The following is a 24,782-nucleotide window of genomic DNA, read 5'->3' as shown; positions in this document are numbered from 1 at the left end:
TTTTTAGCAGGTGGTACTTCAAACTTGACGTGCTGCAATGATGACTCATCTCACACCGGCAGTAACCACAAATCATTTTAGTTTTGACCAGAGAGCCACCTGACTTGGTCTTAAAAAGAAACTTGCCATTTAGGAGACCTTTCTCGACATCCATTTTTGCCTCCTACTCCTGAATGGCACATTGGTATGGAATGGCATGAGTGCCAAAATTCAAAATCTGCAATTAATACCCTCAAAAAGATTGAAATGTATTTTGAGTTAACGTGTTTTTAGCGCAACAAAACTAACTCAATAAAATGTCTATGTAAATACATGTCTCGCGCTTCCACGTTGAAAAGTCTTACGCGTCTCTACGCTAGTTTTTAAGTCAGTTTTTAGGATCTACCCATAAAAGGACATCAAGTTTTTTATATTTCGAAGGAGAGCTGTGAAGCGATACAAGATTTGAACCGCTTTGACATTTCACACCAAGCCTCTTCCAACTGTAAGTATGCGCTAGTATCAGTGTCAATCCAGTGTAAACACTACATGCTAAAATTGCATTCAATAATGCGCGTTTCGGGCATTACATGCAGGTGTGTATGTAGAATCAAACACCGAATAAAATGTTTTTGTTCCTAAGAACAGTTGGGAGCACAAGTTCACAACAGAACTATTAATAATATTAAAAAAATAAATCAAACAATATATTAATTTTTACTGAATTGCAAACAATCATGCAACAAGACTTCAGTGACATACTGTTGGCCGAGGAATCGGCTTCTGTGGCTTCTTGGAACCAAGTTTTTTCATAACTTCTTGGTATCGTTTCTGATCTTCGGTCATGAAGATGTCTTGGTCTCCAAAGTGCACAAACCACAAAACACAATAGATGTTATTATTAGACTATTAACTTAAAAAAAGGCTATTGTATATTTTTTATTCTGTTAAATTCTGACAGATCCTAAAATGAAACAAATACAATCACTTATCATTTGCTAATTAAACGGTATCTTATAATTATAAAGATCTGTGTACTTATCTTTTTCTTTTGTTGGTTAAAGTTATCAATAATGACGCCAATGAAGAGGTTTAAGGTGAAGAAAGAACCAAAGATGATGAAGATGACAAAATACATGTACATGTAGAGGTTGATCTCATAGGAAGGTTGTTCCTCAACCTAAAAAAATAAATAAAATAAATTCTTATAATATTTTCAGACATGAAGTTCTTAAATCAAGTACATTTCTGCTGGGAGTTTATAAAAATCTGAAAAATGTAAAAAAAAAAAAACAAGACTAGAACATGTGACAATTTTGGAGGACAATGGAGATAATTGTATTTTTTTTAAATTTACAATTCTTGTGTTTTTAAAGCATAAAAAAAGAATAAAGGACTCAAAAAGACAGCACTTTTTTGTTACCAGATTTAGTTAGATATGCTGAATTGGTGACATTTTTATGTATAAAATGATAGAATATATTTAGACTATATATGTATGTACAAATACACTGGATTTATTATTATTATTTTTTTGCGAGAATCAAAATTTCTAATAAAAACTCTAATCCTAATAGTACACAATGGGATGCAGAAAACCAGGTAACATACATATAATAGCTGCAGTAATTTGATGAGTTACCTCTCTTGAGTCCACAGCAGCATACATGATGTCCATCCAACCCTTGAAAGTTGCCTGCAATCAGATTTTACATCAATATTTTTACATCCATCAATATGAATGACTTCACATTAAGTGAGAGGAGTACTCTTTACCACTTGAAGTAGGGACAGGTAACCTTTTCCAACATTGTCAAAGTTGATTTTGACGTTCACCCAGCGAGCCTCCTGTGTGACCTCATTGAGGGCATCGCACTCACTGTGGTTGTTGACCTCGGTGAGGGTAAAAATCTCATCTGTGGTGGTGTTGATGCAACGGTAGAACTTCCCGGCAAAAAGATTAACTCCCATGATGCTGAAGATGAGCCAAAAAATGAGACACACCAGCATCACATTGAAGATGGAGGGAATTGCTCCAACGAGGGCGTTTACCACCACCTGTCCGAAAGAGAACCATGTTTCAAATTTGAAATGAGTGCAAGGAATGATCTGCATTTTTGGCGAATAAAATCTGGCAAATAATTTCTGCATTTAAGCAACACTTCAATAGTTAAAGCCAGAAGCCCTCGTGTAAGCATGCTCAACATAGGGAAGTCAGTTATATTAGTACAATATGGCCTTTAGCTAGACAGAAACACTGATTTGCATGCAGATCACAAGCTCAGGTTAGTGCCAGTAGCATCTGTCATGTAAATGTACTTAAAAAAGGTTACAATGTTCTGGTTTAAAATCAGAGTAGCCACTAGTAATTTTCTTTTCAATTGCTTTCTGTATTCTTTTAAATTTATTTAACCTGTTATTAACTCTTCATTCGTCTTAGCTTGCACATATTTGCTCAGGAAATGGGTAAATCATACATTCAATTTGGTAGTACAAGTAAATCCACCATCTGTCATTTATCATTAAAGACCCACTCAGATGTTATTTGTGTTTTAAAAGTGTTTTTGTGGCATTACTTTCACGATGGAAGGCCTTTATGAAGAAAATTTGGCTTAAAATTTCATTTCTGAGTAGCTTTTTAGTCATATCACTGTGACAAAGAACCTACTTGTCAGGCTTCAAATCAAATTAAAGCAATCTTTATTTATAAAAACATAACACAAAGTGTCTTACACCTAAATAAAACAAATTATATATATATATATATATATATATATATATATATATATATATATATATATAAACAAGCACAAAAAATAGCTCCCTGCTCCATTCCCTTCTGATCCATCACTTGTAGACAAATAGATCCATGTACGTCTTTGTTTGAGCTGGTATCTGGCTCAAAACTCTACGGCTGGATAGTTTCAATATTGCTCGCCATTTTTGTTGCCCTGGTAATGTTGGGTTGGGGGTGTGAGAGGCTGTAAGCTAGCAGGAGAGAGTGTAAACAGATGAATGATGGGAAGTGGGGCAGGCTTACTCCACACACTTATAAACTAGTGCCGCCCTGCAGAAACTATGTCCTAGAAAACAACAGCTTTTTTGATTTTGGCCAGAAATCGGCATGATCATAACTAAAAGACCAATGGGAAAGCTTTAAAAACAGATCAAAAGATGAATGTAGAAAGTATAGTTTAGTTCACTGTGGAAAATCATGCAATTTCAGATATTAAAAGCTTGAATTACCCTCATCCCTTCAAATCTCGACAGAGCACGTAGAGGCCTTAGAGCCCTCAGCGTTCTGAGAGACTTGATTGGTCCAAGGTCAGAGTATCCCAGCCAACTCGCCACCAAACTAACCAGAGAAATCTGTGTCAAAAAGAACATTTTTTTTAAATCAAACATGTTTATCTGGCATCAAAATCCAATATTTAAACTTACATCTACAATAAAAAAGTCGAGCCAACACCAAGCATTGGTGAAGTAGGTCTTGAACCCGTATGCGACCCATTTGAGGAGCATCTCAATGACAAAGACGTAAGTGAAGACCTTGTCAGCAAACTCTAGAATGATTTTGATGGTCCGGCGTCTTTCTATGTGGATATCTTCAAAGGCCTGTAGAAACAAAAACAATGAAGTCTGATAGATGTGAGACAATAATCTTCTAATTACACTTACAAGAGCTCCACTGCTGAGGAGGATCATAAAGATGATGAAGGTTTCAAACCAATCATGTTCCACTATTGTAAAGCAAGTTTTCCGGAGGTTCCACCATTTCTTCCCTTTGCCCTCGGTGACATCCACAGTCAAACATGGCCACCTACTCACACACTCTTGGGGAAAAAGAAAGATTGACTGCACTACTTAATAAATCGTGGTTCAGAAGAAAAAATGAGTTTGCGTAAATCATACTGTCGGTGAAGCAGGCCTCTGGTTCCTCCGGTTCTGGCTCTTCCTCCTCTATTACCTCTGGTTCAGGCTCAGGTGGTTGATAGTCTACTGTACTACATACTGAGGAAGCATCATCATCTAAAGCCTCCTTTAGCTGGAATCACAACATGAGGCTCAATTAGAAAACAAGTATTGTACATGCCTCTGATGCAACTTGGAGACAACAGTTGTGTTTAAAAAATGAAGGTTAGCAAAAAGAGACTCACTTGAGGTTTTTCTGTGATGCTGGTTTCATCTCCCACGTTTATCTGAAATATTAAAGACATTTCATTCATACAAGTGTCAAGTTTATTGTGCAACTTCTTCTAAAACATAAATAACATTTTTTTAACCTTCCCTGTTGAGGTGGGATTATTTCAAAGAAGAAACTCGGGACAATTATCTGAGTGGGTAAACTGAAAATTTTTGCTTTTAATTAAGGAATGGTCACGTATCCCAAAATGCTACTGTGCTGCCACCTGATTGGAGGTTTTAAGAAAAAGTTACAATTTTAAAGCGACTAGACAATTTTTCTCTTAAAGTTAACAATGGTCAGGGACATGGAGGTCACGCAGTCGCAGACCGGGGGTGGTGACTTTACGAAATCAGGTGACAGCTGGGAGGCTCAGGTCAATGGCAGACTTCTACCGTCTACATTCATCAGACCAGACCATGCCAAACATTTGGTGGTCTGGTCTGGTAAGGAACTACGATCAGGTCAGGTCAGTTCAGGTCAGGTCAGGTTAAGTCAAGACAAGTCAGCATTACAGATGGAATTAATAAAACAGGATAAGTATGTTAAGTTAAAAAAATTAAATCAATGTGTGGCATATTGATAAAAGGGATTGCACGAAGGGTAATAATAATACACAGTAGTTAAAAATTGCACAAAACGTTTTTAAAGTGACTACAAGATGGATTCAAGTGGCTTAAGTGAGTATTGGTAAATGATGTTGTAATATCAAATTCCAAAATTTTCATCCAACAACAATAGTCTACATCTACTGAAACTCTCTTTCTATTAAATGTATCTTGTGAAGTTTACAAAATATTTATCATATGAAGTTTTTAAAAAATATAATTCCAAAATTCAGCATAGTCTTATCTCTGTCTATCATGTGAGACATGATGAAATGTTTTCTGAAAAGTTTATTTAGTTTAAAGGTTTAAATTTTAAGTTAATGTGGAAAAAAAACAGAAATAGAACGAAATAATGTAAACTTGACTTACTGAATTGTGTTGACCATTTCTTTTTTCTGCAACATCTGAGGTGTCAGAATCCTCTTCATCATCCTCGTCATCCTCCACGCTCAGATTGTCAAAATCTGATTCCTCTTCAGCGATAGGCACATTCAGGCGAAGATCTCCATCCAGAATGAACTCGAGGAGCCGGCTTTCAGCCACACATTCTGGCGTCTTTTCTGCAGCTTTTAGAGGCTCACAGGTGTTGAAATGGTTCATTTCAATCGCTTCCGTTTTTGAGCTGACGTCATCCACACCGCCAGTGTCCGGTTCCTTAGGCTTCCTGCCGATCATCTGCAGGACTTTTCGGATGGCAAATGCCTTCAGCCAATCAACGCCCCGTGTGATCCTGCCGATGGCGATCTGCAGGTTGTTCATCTCTCCGTCTTCGTCCCCCGGTGCGAGGTTGTCGCCGCTGAACGAGCTCAGCAGCAAGGCTAAGAAGAGGTTCAACACCTGAGGTAAAAGAGGATCATATAAATAAACGCTAAATCAGATAGTTTAGTCAAAATTGGCATCTACAATGTAGCTTTCATGAGGACAAATACACTTTAAATCAACAACAAAAATATGTACTTCAATTCATCCCATTGTACGTTTATTTATGCTACACGTCAGGGTGCTGATTGACAAATATGATCACCACAAAACCAATTACTATTCAATGCATGATCAGATTACATACTTTCACAGCCAGCGAGTGCCCATGACACCTGAGCTCCAAACGCTCAGCTGTCTGAGTTTGTTCCCTCAGCAGCAGCATGTCTACTTGATCCGGATCTTAGCACATACTCAAGGTGAAATCCACAGTTTGACCTTGATTTGATTTAAATACAACCCACCAGTTATGAATTAATCAATGTAATCTGTGATTATGAGAGCAATAATAGTTGTGATGTAAAGCAACAGTACAAAACCGCCATCATTTATGCGACAACACAATAGTTGGGTCACATTTTGAGGATGAGCGACTTCCTTTTTCTTTTCTATGAATAACCTAACAGGAAATTGTTTTGGCTCTCATAATTAAATATGATCCCATAATGATCCCTGACAGAGATCTTCCATGCGGCCAAGATAAAAGGTCAGCGACCGTCTTGTCATGCTCTGGAAGCTTGTAACTCCCCTAATAGCATCAAAGTGTGATGATCTTCCTGCAAAATTATCCAAACTGTTTAAGAAGTGTGCACTGTAAGGCCTGGTTATTAGCTTCAAGCTCTCATCTGCTTTTATATTGGTTAAAATGCTTTTTAGCTTGTACGGTATAGGAGTATGAAAATAGGAAGTGAATACTGGTGTTTTGGTTAATTGCAATGAAATACACACTTGGAACATGTTTTTTGTAAGAATAGTAGTCTTTCCCACCTTGTCAGTCACACGATAAAATTAAAAATCTGGCTCTGAAATTTAAAAAAACAGCTTTGTGGAAAAGACAGTCCCTCAAAATGTAGCATTTGATTATATCCTTCATTCCATTTTCAGAACCTACTGAACCCCTTTGGGGTCACAACATAGCTGGAGCCAACCCAGTTACTGTTTGGTGAAGGCGGAGTACACCCTGAATAGGTCACCAGTCTGTTGCACGGCCACACACACACCTAGGAGCAATTTAGAGACACCTATAAAGTATGTTTTTGGACTGTGGGAGGAAACTGGAGTGCCAGAGAAAACACACACATGCATGAGGAGAACACGCAAACTCCACACGGAAAGGTTCCAGAGGGGATTAGAACCCTCTCACTGTGAGGGGAGAGATCTGACCACTGTTCCACCGTGCAGCTTCCTTTAGAATGTAGATGAGTAAATAGAAGGGTATTCAAGTCGCATTTTATGCCAGATGTGATAAAAAAAAAAAAAACTGCTTGATAATAGAAAGAAAATCTAAAATATAACAGAATACTGTATATAAATTGGTCCTGAACAAAAGAGTACATCAGGTTTACTGGTTGGACTAAGCATGCCAATAGATCAGATTTTGCTTCTGTTTCAGAAGTCGGGATGGTAATAATGTGCAAACTCGTGATGGGAGTACCAAACCAAGGTATCAAACTATAGATACCCATACAATATTGAGTATTCAAATAAAGTACTAACACATGAGAAAATAAAAGTGCATTTCTCTATATATGTTCTAGAGAAATGCTATTTTTGGCTATTAGGTGAGTTCCCTCCAGTGTTTTGCTCAGAAGCACACCCCAACCCAAAGCATACTGAATTGCTCCTTTAGTCATGTGACCAGAGGAGCCTCGAGTTGTGTGTGTAATGCTACGTTCACACCGGCCTCTACATCGTGTGTTCCAGTGACCACTTTCAATGAAAAGTATTTGTGGATTTCGGGCTTCCGCGATCAAACCTCTCGCATTCATGGGTAATTATGCATGTTTTAAGACTGTTTTGGGCTCTACATACAAAACGTGCATCCATTGTATGGAAATTACAAGTTAAACCAGTTCAACTTTGAGCAATCAGGGACATATTTGGATTTGGTATTGACGTATGGACTTCATAGAAGTGATAACCAATTGAAAATTGACTATGGTTGAGAAATGAATAGTTGTGGTTTGTACCAAGCTGCAATTATGTGACACCAAGTCTTTCATATATCTGAATAGAGCTGTGACAGAAAAAGCCTAGAGCAAGATTACACCGCTTCAACATGTCACACCAAGCCTCTTCCAACTGTAGGTACATGTGCTGGTATTGGGCAGTGACAGTCCAGTGTGAACACTATAAAAATTCACCAATAAGAAATTACCTGTAATCAGTATCAGTAATTGGTATCCAAAACCTTGTGCAAAAAGTAATTAGTATAGAATCAAATATTAAAAGAGTGGTATCTCCCATCACTAGCACAAATAGGCATGTGGGTAGTACAAAGCACAATCACAACGATCTTTTAGATAATGATGAAACCATCACCCACTTTAAATCATTCGGAAGCTTAATGCTTTTTTTCATGGGGTCTATAAATGGACAAACACATTTTGAGCTCACCACTAGATTTCCGATTACCATGACCATCATGAAGACAATTAAACACATCGCCGTCCCGGCCACTTCCATACAGTCCCACATGGTCTCGATCCACTCCCCACACAGGATGCGGAACACGATGAGGAATGAGTGGAAGAAGTCGTTCATGTGCCAACGCGGCAGCTCGCAGTCCGACGAGATCTTGCACACGCATTCCTTGTAACTCTTTCCAAAGAGCTGCATGCCGACAACAGCAAAAATGAAGACGATGATGGCCAGAACCAAAGTCAGGTTTCCCAAAGCCCCGACTGAGTTACCAATGATCTTGATTAGCATGTTGAGCGTTGGCCAGGACTTTGCCAGTTTAAAGACTCGAAGCTGTATAAAACACAGGAGGACAGAAGCAAAGGTATGGAATCAAAAACTGTCATTTTCTGAGAGCAGTTAAGTTATAATGTGTCTTACCAAACGAAAAGACCTGAGCACAGACAGACCCTGCACATTTGCCAGTCCCAATTCCACCAGACTTAGAGTGACAATGATGCTGTCAAAAATATTCCAGCCGACTTGAAAGTAGTAATAGGGATCCAGAGCGATAAGCTTGAAAAACATTTCTGCGGTGAAAATTCCAGTGAAAACCTAAAAGAGTGAAACACAAACTTTATATAAAGCCCCCAAACCGAGAGGGACCTGGTTGCAGGCAAGATGGCGCCAAAGCACAATATTAAACTCATCATTAGCCGGAAGCTAAATTTGCATATCTTTACTAGAAGATTCCTAACGCTAACCCTAATCCAGATGTCTGCAACCTTTGGCTCCAGAGCCACATGTGGCTCTTTTATCTCTCTACGGTGGCTCTCTGGGTGAAGAAAAATAAAATATTAATTTTCAAAATTTAGAATTAGCTATTATTTTAGCAACATGCTAACATTTTTTGCTAATTTGTTATCTACTGGAGTTTTTAGGCTAATTTAAAGTTTAACTTCTATTTTAGCAACAAACATTTTTTACAAATTTAGTTTACTGATGAATTTTTTGTTAATTTGGGGTTTAGCAAATCATTTAGCAACATGCAGATGTATTCAACTAATTTGTTATCTACTGAAGTTTTTGGGGGGATAATTTAGAATGTAGCTTCTATTTTAGAACAAGGCTAACTTTTTTGAATTTTAGGCCATTTAGGAGTCAATCTAGTAATTGAGCAATGAGCTAGCTTTTTTTTTGGCTAATTTGGCCTCTAATTACTTTTTTATGCTAATATGGACTTAAGCTAATATTTTAGCAATATGCTATCATTTTTGGCCAATTTGTTTTCTACTTGAATTTTAGGCTAATTTAGTGTTTAGCTTTTATTTTATCAACATGCTTTTGGCTGATTTAATTTACTGAAGAATCTTCTGCTAGTTTTTGTTCAGCTAGTAATTAGGCAACGAGCTAGCTTTTTGGCTAATTTGGAATCTACTAAAGGTAAAAGGTAAAAACGTTTAAAAAATCCCTTTTTGAGAAATGCTAGTTTCTTTTTATATTGTTTGCTTTTGTTCATGCCAAAAAATTGACCTAATTCATATTTATTAAAAAAATTACAGTATGTCACAAAAGTGAGTACACCCTTCACATCTCAGCAAACATTTAGTTATATCTTTTCTTAGGACAGCACTGCATAAATGACTCTTTGACACAATGAACAGTAGTCAGTCTAAAGTTAGTATAGCAGTGTACATGTATTGTCCCCTCAAAATAAATAAAAATACAGCCAATAATAGCTAAACCCTGGCAACAAAATGAGTACACCCCTAAAAAAATAGTAAAAATAGTCCTTCTGCTAAAGACTATATGGGTCCTTCCAGGTTTTGATCAGTAGAAAACAAGTCCAAATGGCTCTTTTACTGTTAAAGGTTTCAGACCTCTGTGCCAATCATATTCTGGTTCCGGTGTTTTTTCAAGGGGAAAAGCGTGAACTTTGTTTAAACTTCGGTCGAGGACTTCCAGCTAATGATACTTTGGCGCCATCTTGGCCAGGATCTCTTGCCTAAACCACGTCTGATGCAGTACAAGTTCAAAGTCAAATGTGAATATTCACCAGGTTGCCCACAGAGAGCATGTGATCAAACTCTGGGGTCATAGGATAGTGCTCCATCGCCATGAAGAGGGTGTTGAGGACAATGCAGATGGTAATCGCCAGGTCAACAAAGGGGTCCATGACCACAAAGTGTACCCATTTTTTAAAGACAACCCAGGGCACACAGCAGTTCCACTTCAGAAACATGTCTGCAAATCTGTACCAGCAAGGTGGGCAAGGCCTCTGAGCCTCCTCCAACTCTAGAGCAAAGAATACACATAAGACAGAGTGAGAAACTTTCTAAGTTTTAAAAGTTTTATTTTAGTTTAGCTAAAAAAATTGTCCTGTACCTCCCATTGTGGTCAGCACTGTTGTGGCACTGATGGATCTCTGTGTCAGACCTTGATCCACGTGAAGCATGGTGTGCACAGACTCTAAAGACTTCCGCTTCTCTTCGTATTCTGCAGCAGACTGCACAGCATGTTTGGACATTGGCGAATACGAAATAACATATGTCGATGTATCTTTTAGTTCAAGTGTATCATAACCGGCTCACCTCAGTCATGGTGGGAGCTCTGATTATCAGGTGGGGAACAACTCTGCCATTGCAGTCCTTGACTGTTTCTCCATGTTTGAGACTCTGTTCATCCTCAGATTTTGTGCAGTGGCTGAGCGACTTCCTGCTGGTCAGGGTCCCTCGACTTCCGAGAGCATTAGCCTGTAAAATATTGCACATTTTCTCAGTATTATTGAGGAGAAACGGAAAACACAGTCACAACCAAAAAGTACTGTTGATTGCAATCAGTTCAATGACTGCAGGGTTTAAAGCATACATCAATCACTCATCATCACATCTCTACTGTTCTGTAGGACAGTAGCTATTTGATTTAGTCTAAAATCTAGGTCTGGGAATATTAACACATTAACTTATTGATTTGGTTGCTCTAATTTTAATTGACAACTCCAGTACTTTGTTCATAAAAGTATTATTCCACTGACAACAGTCTGGCGAAGGTGTCCAGCGGGACACTAATTCACCATGAGCGTAGAAGAAATCATATTTCTTATAACAACAGTGCAACAAGCGAATGAGCTAGCATGAGTGACCAAAACACACTTTGCTGAATGGACAATTCCATTTAAAATACAACCGGATGGTAGCACTGACAAAACTAAAGTTATTTGTCTGTCTCTGCAAGAGTGAGTTCAATTACCACCGGAGTAACTCATCGCTAAATAATCATCTGAAATCCAAGCACCCGGATCCAGTGGCACAACACTCTGTGCCGACAGTGCTTGTAATATGACGGCAGCTGTGAAACTATTACCATACGAGCAATCTACCCTGCACAGCCCACACTATACAGGGAGCAATCGCTGTTAGTGGCTTTGAGACTGGTTTAGCCAAATATCAAAACATAGTTGGCCACTTCCAACATACCTTTCAACATCCAGAAACAAGTTGCACTGAACCAAAAAGAAGAACCACTGATTCAGGATGTACCGACAAGGTAGAGCTCAAGCCTAGAAGTGATTAAAAGGATCCAACAAAGCATGGGACCAATAGAGGCGACCCTTACACAGCTGAACAGTAAAATCCCCACGCTGACAGAAGTTCAACTTTAAAGAAACTGAAGGAACCATGCAGGTGAATATTATTTTACCTGTATGATCTATTTTAATTACATTACATGCAAAACTGAATAATATCTACTTAATATTTTTGTTTGAAAAATACCTTTTTTTCTTGTAATACGTTATTCCTGTCTTTATCAGTGTTGGGCATCTCACTTCAAAAAAGTAATTAGTTATAGTTACTAGTTACTTCTCCCAAAAAGTAATTGAGTTAGTAACTCAATTACTGCATCTTCAAAGTAATTAGTTACTTGGAAAAGTAACTCGTTTTAAATTACTCTTTAAATATGGTAATATTTTGTATTTTTTCCTGCGTTACAAATAAAAAAAATAATTTACATTCAATAATAGATGATAACCGACAATAGTATACTGGTATAGTTTTCCAATGGAGTCATATTGTCTAAGTTTAGGATACACATGAGAGAGGGTTTAGGGAAAGAATTTTCAATATTTATTTGTCAGAATTATCACACAAAACACTGCAACAAGTGGTATATAAAAAATGTAACTTCACACAAAAAAGGTAAACGTTTCAACTATTAACATACTTCAAGTATCTTACCTACAACTATAACTAAACAAAATGGCTTAAAAACTGAAAGTGCAAAACAATAATAAATTAATAAACTACAATTATTAACCCATATTTCTGCTAAGAGGAGCAGCTCTCTGCATCTCTTTTTTCTCTCCCAAAATCCCGCAGCCCCGCCCACTCGCTCCGGAGTCTGCTCACTGCGTTGATCTGTGCGCGCTCGTGTCTGTCTGTGTTGTGTGTTTTATGAATATTACCCTCTGTTTCTGCTAAGATGAGCTGCTCTCTGTCTCTCTGTTGTTGTTTTATTAATTCCCGAAACTCCTCACTCCGCACCGGAGTCTACCCACGTTGATCTGCGTGTGTACGTGTCTGTGAAAAAAGAAAAAAAAGTGTGCGTGCCTGTCTGTTTTGTGTGTCTCTGTGCTCGCGCGCGCACGTTTGTGTTGTGATTGTATGTTTATATCCGTGTCTACCGCCTGTTTAGACACAAAAACATGATCACATTTGTCAAACGTGGCATTTTATTGTGAAAAACTGGTTATATTTTGAAAAGAAACCGGATTTTCTCATGTATCTTGATGCAACTTGGGGCGCGTAACACAAGCAACTTTCGGGTGCGAAGCGCCCAGCTCCAGCAAGATCATCAAACTTTGAAGTAACGCGCCGCGATTTACACGAAGTAACTATAACGGCGTTACAGCGAGGATGAAAGTAATTAGTTAGATTACTAAATTACTTGATTTATAACGCCGTTAGTAACGCCGTTATACTTAAACGGCGTTAGTCCCAACACTGGTCTTTATAGACATGTCACTGAAATCCTGGGCGGGGAGCAGGACATCTCATGTTCTGTAGTTTTGCCTGCACCTGTTCCAAGTCATGGAGCAGTTTATCCTGCCAACATTGTGTGAACGAAAAAGGCCTTTGCCAGAACTCATAGTTTGAATATTGTATAGCCTGTAAAAATCACCACTGTACCATGTGACTCTTCTCTTTCAGGACATGTCATTCAGAAAAAGACAGCTACTCTCTCTTCTGCCAATCTGGAAAGACCGGTGTGTCTCAGTAACTGGCTGAGAGGAAACGAGGAATGGATTTGTTCAATACAAAGGACATTGTTTCAGTTCTGTAAAACAAAAAGTTTAAGGATTCACGCCTATAGTATTAACAGCATTGTAGAATTGTTAAAAATTTAAGAATTATTTACTTTTATTAAAGTTTTAAATGACATTCCACATGCTTTATTAATTTGTCAATTGATCCTAATTCAAAAAAGTTTTGAAAAGACAAGTTAAAAGTCTCAATGAGGTATTATCTATTAATTTATTTATATTTTTGCAAGATATGTTTGCATTCCACATGCTTACAGGAAAATATGTGAAGGTTAATTAAAAATAAACCTAAATGTGCAGTTTTGTGTTTGTGTGTGATTTCATATTATAATTATTTGCAGATAAGTGGTCGGCAAAAACTGTAAAAAAATTAATTGAGATTAGTTTTTTTACAAATTTACAATTAATTAATTAGTTAATTTATTTTTATAGATTCCCGGTCCTACTAAAATCCAGTTTGGTTTTCTCTAAACACGACAAATTTTCTGTAGAGATTTTTTTCATCATTATGATGTGTTATATTCAAAATAAGCCATTAAAGTAGTTGTTTATGCTTGTGAAAAATACTATTGTCGCCATGGAGTGTTTGTCACTGTTAAGAATAATTACTTTTTCTTGGTTTTTGAGTTGTTCCAGCAAACGTTGAAACTCTTCCTCTTTCTCAATCGCTTCTCTCTGAGTTGCTTGATTCTGTTCTTCATAAGCCATGGCGACCACAGCCAGGATGAGATTGATGAGGTAGAAGGAACCCAGAAAGATAATCGCCACAAAGAACAGCATGTACGTCCTGCCAGCTGCCCGCAAGATCTGTGGGAGGAGCAAAAACAGAACTACAAGAACTTAGGACAAATTTCTCCATATGATTTTCAGATGTATGAACACTTTCTTTATCTTACAGTTTTACGTCACAAAATGTAATGTAGCAAATAAAAAAAGTGCCAACCAGCTGGAAAAGGTTCTCCCAGTAGTCCTGGGTCATGAGTCGGAAGAGGGCAAGGAAGGCCCAGCCGAAGGAGTCAAAGCTCGTGTAGCCATAGTTGGGGTTCCTGCCTGCCTTCAAGCATGTGAATCCATCAGGACACTTTCTATCCAAAAGAAAAAAAGTTCTTTAATTCCTGACCTCTAGTCTCATCTCAGTCTGTTGCAGTAATGTTAATATTTTCTTCAAATGAGACCCAATTCTGCATTATAAAAACATTTGTAAAAAAAAAGATACAAACCCAGCATCAGAGCTGTTACCACATAGAAGTGCATCTTTGCTGCCGTCCAAATAATAGTGATTTTCTAAATCCAAAGAAAAAAGTAAGAGTGAATCACAAAAAAAAAAAAAAAACATGTAATTTTTGCATTAAACCTACCTATATTTTCAATATATTCCACGAAATCGAAAGTGCTGTTATAGTAAACACTGTTATTGCTGGCCGTGATGTTGCTGAAGTCCACTGTGTGGTTGAATGTTGATGAGGAATTGAAAAACTCGGATGCGGTTTCGTTCATCAGGATGGGCCATCGCACACATTTCTGACGCAGGTTCCCCATGAACAGCTGAAGGCCAACGAGAGCAAAAACCGCCAGGGCGAAAACGGTGAGGACCATGACGTCCCCCATTTTCTTCACCGACTGGATTAAAGCAGCAACAATCGTCTTCAGACCTGACCACAGGGGAGGAAAAAAGGATTAGTGTGTTTTTTACATCATGTCAGCATAGGGAAAAAGTATTAGGATCATTTCCTATTACTGCAGATTACTGATCTCTTGTATTTGAGTCCGACACAACTAATCCTTCAGATTGTCTCGGAATTTTCCTGATCAAATGTGTGGCTCCACTGTCGTCTATAGATCAACATAAACCACATTGAAAAATAAAAAAGTATCAAGAAAAAAGTTTTGTGAGTACCAGGTATCACAGTTATTGTTTTCAGGGCTCGAAGCACTCGAAACGTTCTGAGGGCCGATACGTTGCCGAGGTCAACAAACTCAGTGATGTAACTGTGGAAAGACATACAACAAATAGTTCAAACCCAACTGAGACTACAATGAACATCAAATCTCTGCCATAATGAATGAAATAATTTCCATGTCCACTTTATTAGTCTGTTAAATAAAAGTTAATTGATTTACTAAACACTTAAAGGCAACAAAGTGAAGGTAGAGCCACTCACGCCATGCTGATCACCATGAAATCCAGCCAATTCCATGGATCTCGTAGGAATGTAAAAGATCCAACACAGAAACCTCTGGACAACACTTTGATTGTTGCCTCAAAGGTATAGATACCGGTAAACACATACCTGGGAAAATGCATCAAACACAAACTTAAAAAAAAAAAGATGTGTTATGATATAAAAAGTTCAGGAAAGGAAAACTTACTCAACGGTTTTGCTCCATGGCGGTGGGTTACTCATCGTCATCATGACACAGTTTGATAGAATGGTTATCATAATGAACATGCTAAACAATTTAATCAGGATTAAGGAAAATTGAAAAAGTTTATTAAATTTTAAATATACAAGATATTTGTGCATAAACAGTTTTTAAGGATATGGATGTATGAGAATTTTGATGGATCCTCTCCGGATCAGGCTAAAGGGGCTCAGAATGTAACATGCTGGTTCAGCGTTGAACCTGTAGATGGTATTTCCTTTGCTGATCACAATGAATGTCTAAAAAAATAAAAATATAAAGTGTTGACAAATATGATACAATACAACACATTTAACATGCTTTAGATACATGGAACTTTATTCATTGATGCAGCTGGAAATGCTAAAAAAAGTTGGGGTGGGCGTATTGATCTGAGTATTGATACCAAGCTGGAGTATCAATACTAGCATAATGAGATAGATAATTTCAATACGTTTGTTGCATTTTTTTCTTTAAAACGTACAGCAAAAAGCTTGGATTTACTTATGGAGTTCATGCAAACACAGCATCTATCTGTCTGCAGTGTTGCCAGATTGAGCAAAAAACAGCTCGATTTGAGTAGAAACCTGTCCGATTTGTGTGGGAAACTGCCCAATCTGGCAACATTGTCTGTCTGTGTCAACAGCCCACCACCTCTTCACACCTTGCCCATCCCTTCCCTGCTTCATTGGAGAGTAAGAGCAGGGTTGTCAAACTCAATTGCATAAGAGGCCAAAATCCAAAACACACCTTGGGTCGCGGGCCGAACAGGCTAAACATTTATTGAACACTCTAAAACTAAATTTAAAAAAATTTAAAATAATAAAATAATTATGAACTAGATATATAGCATTACATGCGATAATGCTAGTATGATTGCTGGAAACTGAATTTGGCTGCTGAAAATACTAAAGTAAAAGCTGAAAATGCTGAAGTTAATAAATGCTGAAGCTGATAGCCAGCTAAAATATTAGCTAAATGCCAAATTAGCCAAAACAACTAAAAACAAAAAAAGCTAAAACAGCTAGCATGTAACTGAAAAAATAGCTAAACTTCAAAATACCCTAAAAAAATGAAAAAAGTCTAAATTAGCCAAAACAGCTAGCATGTAAATATTAGCCTAACTCCAAAACAGCCCAAAAAAGCTTAAAAGAAATGCATAAATTAGCCAAAACAACTAGCATGTTGCTGAAATATTAGCGTAACTCCAAAACAGCCTAAAAAAATCCTGGTAAATGCCAAAATTGTCCAAATAGTTGGTAGAATGCCAATTTTTAACATTTTAAAATTGTAACTTTTTAGCATAACTATGAAAAATAAAAAGGCAGATATATTATTCCAGAATAAATCAATTTAAACAATAATAACTTTCAATATTTTCCTCTGCATAAAAATACATATATATATTTTTAAATTATACAAGTTAGTAATGAGCTCGAGAGAACATCGGGCCATTAATTTAAAATAAAATAAAATGATCTGGAGGGCCAGATGTGATGATTAGCCGGATATTATCACCCAGTGGGCTGAATCCGGCCCCTGGGCCTTGACTTTGACACGTGGTCAAGAGGGTCATTAAAGAGCCACATATTTGCACGCAATGGCAGGATTTTTTGTTGTGTTGTTAATATTTGTATTCATTACAGTGTTGCTTTTGTTTACTGTCTTTGATATTTTAGTACTGCTTTTATTTTAATATATGTTTGTGGAGTTATTACTTACATTTTTGCTTTTTTCAAATGTTGCACTAGTTACTGTTTTGTTCTTATTATAATGGTAATATGTCATTATTAATAAACTGGTTCTATTTTTGATGTACGTTGAGTACAGATTGCTGTACTTAGCTAATAGATATTTTTAATTTGCCAAAAGTCTCATTATACATTACTTCTTATACATGTAATTACCAAAGACATTGTTTATTTCCGAAATTATTCTATAATACAACATTTAAGGGGAAAAAAGTATTGTATTAGTATTGATATCAATGTGGATATCAATATTGGCGATACTAGCCCTGTATTGGATCGATACTCAAATTCCCAGCATCTCCCTCCCCTACTAAACAACTAAATTAAGGCTTACTTTCTGTGCTTTATAGAAGGGGTCCAGATCCTCCAGTGGCGTGTTGAGGAGCTTCGGGGGAGGATCCCCACATATCATGGGCAGATTTTTGCCAGCCTCCAGATCAGGATGTGGGGCTGCTTCCTCATTCTCCTCCTCTACTTTGACTGGCTTTTTACTTTCCGCTTCGAGCCTCTCAATCTCCACCAGTGATTCTCTGGTGAAGGGCCGGAAGAAGTCAGTACCTTGGGGAGGGAGCAGGGTCGCCATCTTTGCATCTCGAAAGGATACCACCACACTGGGGTTTCCCTAGAGGGCGCTGGAAGGAGTCTAATGAGAAAAAAAAAGAAATAACAATACAACAATATTGGGTATTTTGAAATGTTGTAGCAGTACTCAGTTGTACATGAGGTCAGGGGTGTCCGAACTTCTTTTACCATCAACTTCACTTTTTTATTTATAGCCGAGATTTCAGAAATTAGCTGAAAAGTGACACAGAAGGGTCCAACGACAGTGTTGCTACAGGTTTAGAATAGTTTATAAGATAGTTTAGACAATCACATTCAAGAAATACAGGTTTAAAAAGTTCTGGGAGTTGCATATTATTGATTAAAAGAAAGTAGCCTAAGTGTAAGTGAAAATTTGAACACAAGCCATATTTTGCCAATGGACCGGACTGTGGACATGCCTTCCAGTTTTCTTTTACCTCAATACAACAAACAACACTCATACATTTAGGCTAAAACTGATAAAAGTTCATTTTTTATTTGCATAATTTGCTTAAACACAGATGAGATGGGAAAGGGGAATTGATGTAAAGCTTCTGAATTTGCACAATAAAACATACGATTAAGATGAATCCTTATACTAATCAATGAAGAGAATGAAATGTGGAAAAACACCCTAAAGATTTACAAGCCTTTAGACAGGTGTAAGATGTGCTCAAGCTGCGACAGATGAGTTTCAGTTAAAGGTGGCACTGCAACAAGGATCAGCTTTGAGCCTCTTTCTTGTTTGCTGCAGTGATGGACACAATGACTGACGAGGTTAGAATCTCTGTGGATTGTAATGTTTGCAGATGACACTGTGATCTGTAATGAGGGAAGGCAGCAGGTAGAGGAAAATCCAGAGAGGTGGTTTGCTCTGGAAAGGTGAGTAATTAAGGTCAGCTGCCCAAAATTCATAGCTTCATAGCATGGAACAGTGAGGTTACAGAGAGCAGAGATGAAGATGTTTAGATTCTCTTTGGGAGTGGAAGGGATGGATATAATCATGAATGAATCAATTAGAGGAACAGCTTACGGTAGATGTTTTGGAGATAAATTCAGGAAAGCAGATGAAGATGGTTTGGACACAACAAAAGTAGAAACAGTGCTGATGTTGGTAAAAGGAAAGATGACGACCAAAGTGGAAGTTCATGGATGTAGTGAAGGATAGGAAGATGCAGAGGACCAGATTAGACAGAAAACAATGATTAGCTACAGCAATAATTTAAAGAAGCAACCAAAAAGCTGGGAAAATGACTCTAGAAATGTCTAAGATAGGAGATACATGTTAAGCTTCTTATGATCAACAGAGAAAGTATTTCTTTAAAGGTGTTTTACTACAGGAATGTTCTGATTCAAATGCTAACAGAGTGTTCTCATCTGGAGATGCATGTGCTCGTGTGGATTTTCTCTGCACTCTCTAGAATCCTCCTGAACTGGTATTATGTTGATTGAAATGTCTACATATGACCCTGACATGACCTATGCAGTTTGTTACCCTGACATCACTCAAAGACAACTGGAATGGGCTCCAGAAGCCCCTGAGACCCTCATCTGGACAAACCTGGTGTAGATAAAAGATGAATGGCTGTTTTGAAGTTGTTACACAAAATAACATTTATTTCCCCCGATCATAAGATTCCATCTATAAAAATCACTGATTGCTACTCAATTTACTTTAACAAAACTGTGTATCAATGAACATAGTTTTTCACAGCTTTCAAAAAGCCAAATTATCATGCGTACATACTTCATTGATAATATAAATAACATTAATTAGTAATCAATTAATATTATCTGCTAAACTTAGCCATTATTAAGATAAATATCATTCATTTTCCACTTTTATTTTGTAGTTTTTATCAAAAAACAACTGGACAAATGATACACAGATGTCTCCTGGTGAACCTCATTTTCCAAATTATGACTAATAGAAACTTTATTTGCATACATTATTTATTGGTGGTAATATTCCTCCATTTTTGGGCTATTTTATGACTTTCTTCAGCAACACTTAAACAGTCATCTAAACAAAGAAAATGTTGCTTTATGTCCACTATACGAGGAGCCTAACTTTAGCTGCTCCAGACACAACTCTCATTCGATGCCAAAACACTTCAGACTCATGTGCTAAGCTGATAAGAAACCCGAGACACGTAGCATGAACATACGTATGTTCTGGAGGTTTTTAAATTGGTGGAAAAAATATGCCTGCCAATCATTTTATCAGTTTCTTATTGCTGTGCAGGTTATTTTGCATTGATAAATAGAAAGCGACAATTCCTACGTTCACACACCAGTCAGCATTATTCGCTGGGTCAACATGCATGAATGAGAGGCCACGAGCTGCTCCAACCGTTTCTCCAGGACACAAAATGATGTCTCTACGAGCTGTGGAGGAGACGTGCATGCTTGTAGAGAAACGATGACTAACAGCTGCTCCAGGCAATCAAGACGCAGCTTCGGATTACAGAAGCTCGATGACTCTGCTCATTCCTGCCTGGCCGAGCCTTCGCTCTGCGCCTCACATCCCTCCGATAAACAGGACAACATGCCGGCTTATCTTACTGAGCTGACTCCTCTCTCCACTACCTCCTGTTTTTGCAGGCCTAAACACACTATGCCTACACCTCTGCACCCCCACCCCGCCGTACTGCTGCATGAAACTTGAGGCTCCAAATCCTCTCACAGTCATTCCATCTTCACTCCGTGTCCCATCCGAGCTACTGTTCCTGATTACTTAGGCAGACATCAGTGACCCCATCGATTAACTCTCAAACTATTCCACTTCACTGGACTGTATGTTCTTCAAAAACACAACTACATACCAACAAAAGGCACAATGGCAATTCTGTTTTTTTTAGTTATTATTATTAACAGACTCTTCCGAGCAACCGTCTTATCATCCAATTTCAAATTACCCATTCCGGGAGCAGTGTGCCCTGCTGCTCCAGACCAAGAGCCAACCCTAAAATACACATCCTGAGAATGGATGTGGTTCTCTGCAGCATACGGAGAACTTTTTCCCTGGTTGTGTTACTGCTGAAGCCGACCAGGTGTGCGTTTTTGATAGCAGAACTGACCAAAACATAAATCTTTTAATAAAATCCTAATTATACACGGTTTTGAATTGTCAATTTTTTAAGTTTGTGTGAACCAAAAATGGTGTTAAATAAAATTATTGCAATAAAATGTTACAAGATATCAGCATAATATAGCCTACTTTGAGAGATAGATACTATCTGAGTGATGATTCCACAGAGAAAGTTTTGAGATGGATTGTTAGATTTCAGAAACCTTCTCCAACAATAATATAGTTATCACCCTGCATGCCAGCGAAGGCTGTGACATTCAAGCAGGGAATATAGATGGGGTCACGTAGACTCTTCTTCGTTACACTACCCAGCGGTCTTTAAGGAAACGAGCCCCGTAGCTTTTGGCTTCTACCTAAGACTAGAGGCAGTTTGTACAGAAAGTTAGGGTGTGTTTGCCTTCAAATGGAAAAATAGAAAATTATATATGAGAAATGACTTCTGGTTCTTCAATCATTTAACACCACTATAGAGAGTAACTACAATGAACAAAAATATAAAAGCAACACTTTTGTTTTAGCTGTTTTTGCTCCTGTTTGTCAGATAAACTCAAAGATCTGAACATTTTCTACAAACACCAAAACATAATTTATTTTAAATATTGTTCACAAATCTGTCTAAAGCTATGATGGTCAGCACTTCTCCTTTGCTCAGTCCATCCCACCTCACAGGTGTGCCATATGAAGATGCTGATTAGACAATTATTGCACAGGTGCGCCTTAGATTGGCCACAATAAAAGCCCATTCTGAAACGAGCCATTTTGTTTTATTGTGGGGACTCAGAAAACCACTATTCACCCCGCAGTGCAACACATCTCCTTCGGTGGCAGTGGGGTTATGGTATGGGCATGTAATCCATCCATCTTCCTTGGATCATCTGGGACTGGGGGCAGCAGTCTAAGCCACAAAGGTCAAACTCCAGGCCTCGAGGGCCGATGTCCAACATGTTTTCGAACTAGGCTGCCATGGAAACTCATTATTGGCCAAACACATCTGACCCAGGTAATCAGCAGCAGAGGAAGCAGGAATTTATTAAAAAAAAAACACAAGGATCCCGGCCCTCGAGGCTGGATCAGATATGAGAACATGTTCTAGTTCCTGCAAATATCCAGCAACTTCACATGACCATAGAAGAGGAGTGGACCAACATTCCACAGGCAGCAATCAACAATCTGATCAACGCTATACAAAGGAGATGAGTTCCACTACACGAGGCAAATGGTGAACACACCAGAAACTGACGGATACTGGCATTTCTTTGCGGTCAGTTTAAGGCTCACGTGCAATAATCAGGCTGTCTAATTAGCATCTTAATATGGTACACCTGCGAGGTAGGATGGATCATTTCAGCAAAGGAGAAGTGCTCACTAGCACAGATTTAGACAGAATTGTGAACACAGTATTTAAGCGAAATTGTTATTTTTTGTTTGTAAAAAATGTTTCTGATTTTTGGTTCATCTCGTGACAAATGGGAGCAAAAACAAAAGTGTGGTGGTAATATTTTTCTCTAGAGTAATTTAAGTTACAAATTGGCCTTGTGGTAGAGCGTCCACCTTCAGACTGGAAGGTCGCAAGTTCAAATCCAAGATGATTCAAAGACTCTAAAAATAGGACCCTCAACAGAAGTTGACTGCTTTAGCAGAAATATCTGCAGAAAGCCCTTGAATTCTAGGAAACTAAATGTATTTCAGCAATGTGGCCACTCTGTCTTTTCCCTGACTATATAAATCCTTGAATGGGTTACATTGGAAATATGAGAGATACATTTAATACAGCTTGAGATCAACTTAAAGAGCTGTTTTATTTGAGAGCTGAGTCCTAAACACACACAAACATACGTAAATAGTCTGAATGTCAATAATATCAACGTTTGTTTCGTATTCTGTGGATTACTGAAGTCACATGCATTCAGCCAGATACCGAATGATCTAACTTTACACTGACTTTACTTTTTAAAATACTCTGGAAAATAGTCCTAGCCAAATAGCCACATGGGTTCACTTGATGAAAGAAACTCAAAACCAACACCTTCTAAGTCCAAGAGCGTGTCACACTCGGCACACCAACCCGCTCAGAGAGACGAGAGCTGGAGAAAATTCAAGATCTCAAATTTAAAAAAGATATTTATATTGAAATTATTTACCTAAATTATGTGATTAGATAGGAGAATAAGTAACCAATCACTTGTAAATAAATAAATGACAGTCAATCAATGCTGATTTTTTTTTATTTTTAAAAAGTATATGATTTGCCAATTTCTTATTGACATCTTCAGCACTATGTGCTCTGTTTGCCCTTCTGCTGGGCTTCAGGTAAACACCACCGTTTATGTCTCTCACTGTTCTGTAAAAAAATATTTTACTTTATGTAATCTCAACCCTTATATTGTGTTCGGGTCAAAATTGACCCATTTTCAAGTGTGAAAACGGGTCAATTTGAGCCAAACACCAAATAATGGTTAAATTAAATCTATTAACTTGAAGTAAAAATATGAAACATGTAGTGATCACATAAAAAGATGTTATAGATTGGTTCCAGTGACTACATCATTTTAATCTCCATATAGTGGTAAAATATGTCCATAAATTTAGTAAAAGAGCAATATGTTTTACCTTAAGCACAACTTTTTCATCATTTTTCCAATTTTTGCTGAAAAATTGTGATTTTTTTAAATAATCAAGACACTAGTATACAAAAATGAATAAAGAATGTTATTTTTCTGAGTAAAACAAAGAAGTAAATGTTGAAAAAAGAAAAATGTTAAATTTTGACTGATAACTACCAGAGAACGATGAGAGTACAGACTAGAACCCCGTCGCCTTTAATAAGTAAGATGCCAAATCAGTCCATTTCACTCCCAAACAGGAAAGCGTAAAAATACACTCACTACCACACCAGAGCACCAAAACACACTTAAACCATCTAACAGCCCCCAAGCCCAGCAGGTGAAAGCCCACAGCCTGCTGTACACTGATTTACAGATTCTACCATGAGTTTAAACATTATGTTGGTGGCACTTTACCTTGCGCAATGAGGTTTTTCACGGAATCTTCCAAACTTAGTGGGGAAATTAAAGCGACAATAAAGTAATCCTTTAGTGCCTCGACTGTGCGCAAACTTCTGCCCCTGTGGCAGCCGGGCTGAGGCCACAGGACAGCTGTTGCTGACGCACAGGCGCGTCTTGCAGTGAAACGGGAGGACTTGCTCCAGGTATGATCAGGTTCACCAGCGGGATTAATCGCCGGTTCCCACACAGCTGGTCGAGTTTGCAGTCCATTAATGAAGAGGACCAGCCGGTAGGCTTTTACTGCTGCTGCTGCTGCCACCGTGGATCATCACCGTGCGCCTTTACAAAGATCTTCTTGCAGATCATCAGATTTATTATGGCCCGCAGCAGCAGTCTACTGACTGCAAGGACCATATTATTTATTTATTTTTTTATCTCTGAAAAAGTTTTTGGTCATACTAAATTATCATAAGTGTTTTTGA

General features: G+C 37.9%; 1 protein-coding gene across 4 annotated transcripts in view; it reads right to left on the bottom strand.

Moving 5' to 3' along the window:
- The window catches only part of scn4aa (sodium channel, voltage-gated, type IV, alpha, a), a 30,300-nt gene extending 5,524 nt beyond the window's left edge, over positions 1-24,776 (bottom strand). For all 4 annotated transcript variants that reach the window (XM_036217083.1, XM_024284745.2, XM_036217084.1 and 1 more), the window contains exons 1-25: positions 24,316-24,776; positions 17,957-18,265; positions 16,013-16,131; positions 15,839-15,928; positions 15,631-15,759; positions 15,366-15,457; positions 14,827-15,120; positions 14,689-14,752; positions 14,412-14,553; positions 14,078-14,275; positions 10,740-10,901; positions 10,534-10,654; positions 10,205-10,443; positions 8,590-8,763; positions 8,146-8,502; positions 5,140-5,607; positions 4,137-4,178; positions 3,892-4,024; positions 3,658-3,812; positions 3,421-3,594; positions 3,226-3,348; positions 1,756-2,037; positions 1,622-1,675; positions 1,022-1,159; positions 742-846 (exon numbers count right to left, since the gene is read on the bottom strand). In XM_036217083.1, the coding sequence (XP_036072976.1) occupies positions 742-846; positions 1,022-1,159; positions 1,622-1,675; positions 1,756-2,037; positions 3,226-3,348; positions 3,421-3,594; positions 3,658-3,812; positions 3,892-4,024; positions 4,137-4,178; positions 5,140-5,607; positions 8,146-8,502; positions 8,590-8,763; positions 10,205-10,443; positions 10,534-10,654; positions 10,740-10,901; positions 14,078-14,275; positions 14,412-14,553; positions 14,689-14,752; positions 14,827-15,120; positions 15,366-15,457; positions 15,631-15,759; positions 15,839-15,928; positions 16,013-16,131; positions 17,957-18,205 (4,104 nt within the window). In that variant the 5' untranslated portion in view covers positions 18,206-18,265; positions 24,316-24,776. The remainder of the gene's footprint in view (positions 1-741; positions 847-1,021; positions 1,160-1,621; positions 1,676-1,755; positions 2,038-3,225; positions 3,349-3,420; positions 3,595-3,657; positions 3,813-3,891; positions 4,025-4,136; positions 4,179-5,139; positions 5,608-8,145; positions 8,503-8,589; positions 8,764-10,204; positions 10,444-10,533; positions 10,655-10,739; positions 10,902-14,077; positions 14,276-14,411; positions 14,554-14,688; positions 14,753-14,826; positions 15,121-15,365; positions 15,458-15,630; positions 15,760-15,838; positions 15,929-16,012; positions 16,132-17,956; positions 18,266-24,315) is intronic.
- Between the last annotated feature and the right edge of the window lie 6 nt (positions 24,777-24,782).

This window comes from Oryzias melastigma, linkage group LG19 (genome assembly GCF_002922805.2).
Source record: "Oryzias melastigma strain HK-1 linkage group LG19, ASM292280v2, whole genome shotgun sequence".
NCBI classification, from domain to species: Eukaryota; Metazoa; Chordata; class Actinopteri; order Beloniformes; family Adrianichthyidae; genus Oryzias; species Oryzias melastigma.
This window is presented reverse-complemented; position numbering and strand designations above follow the sequence as displayed.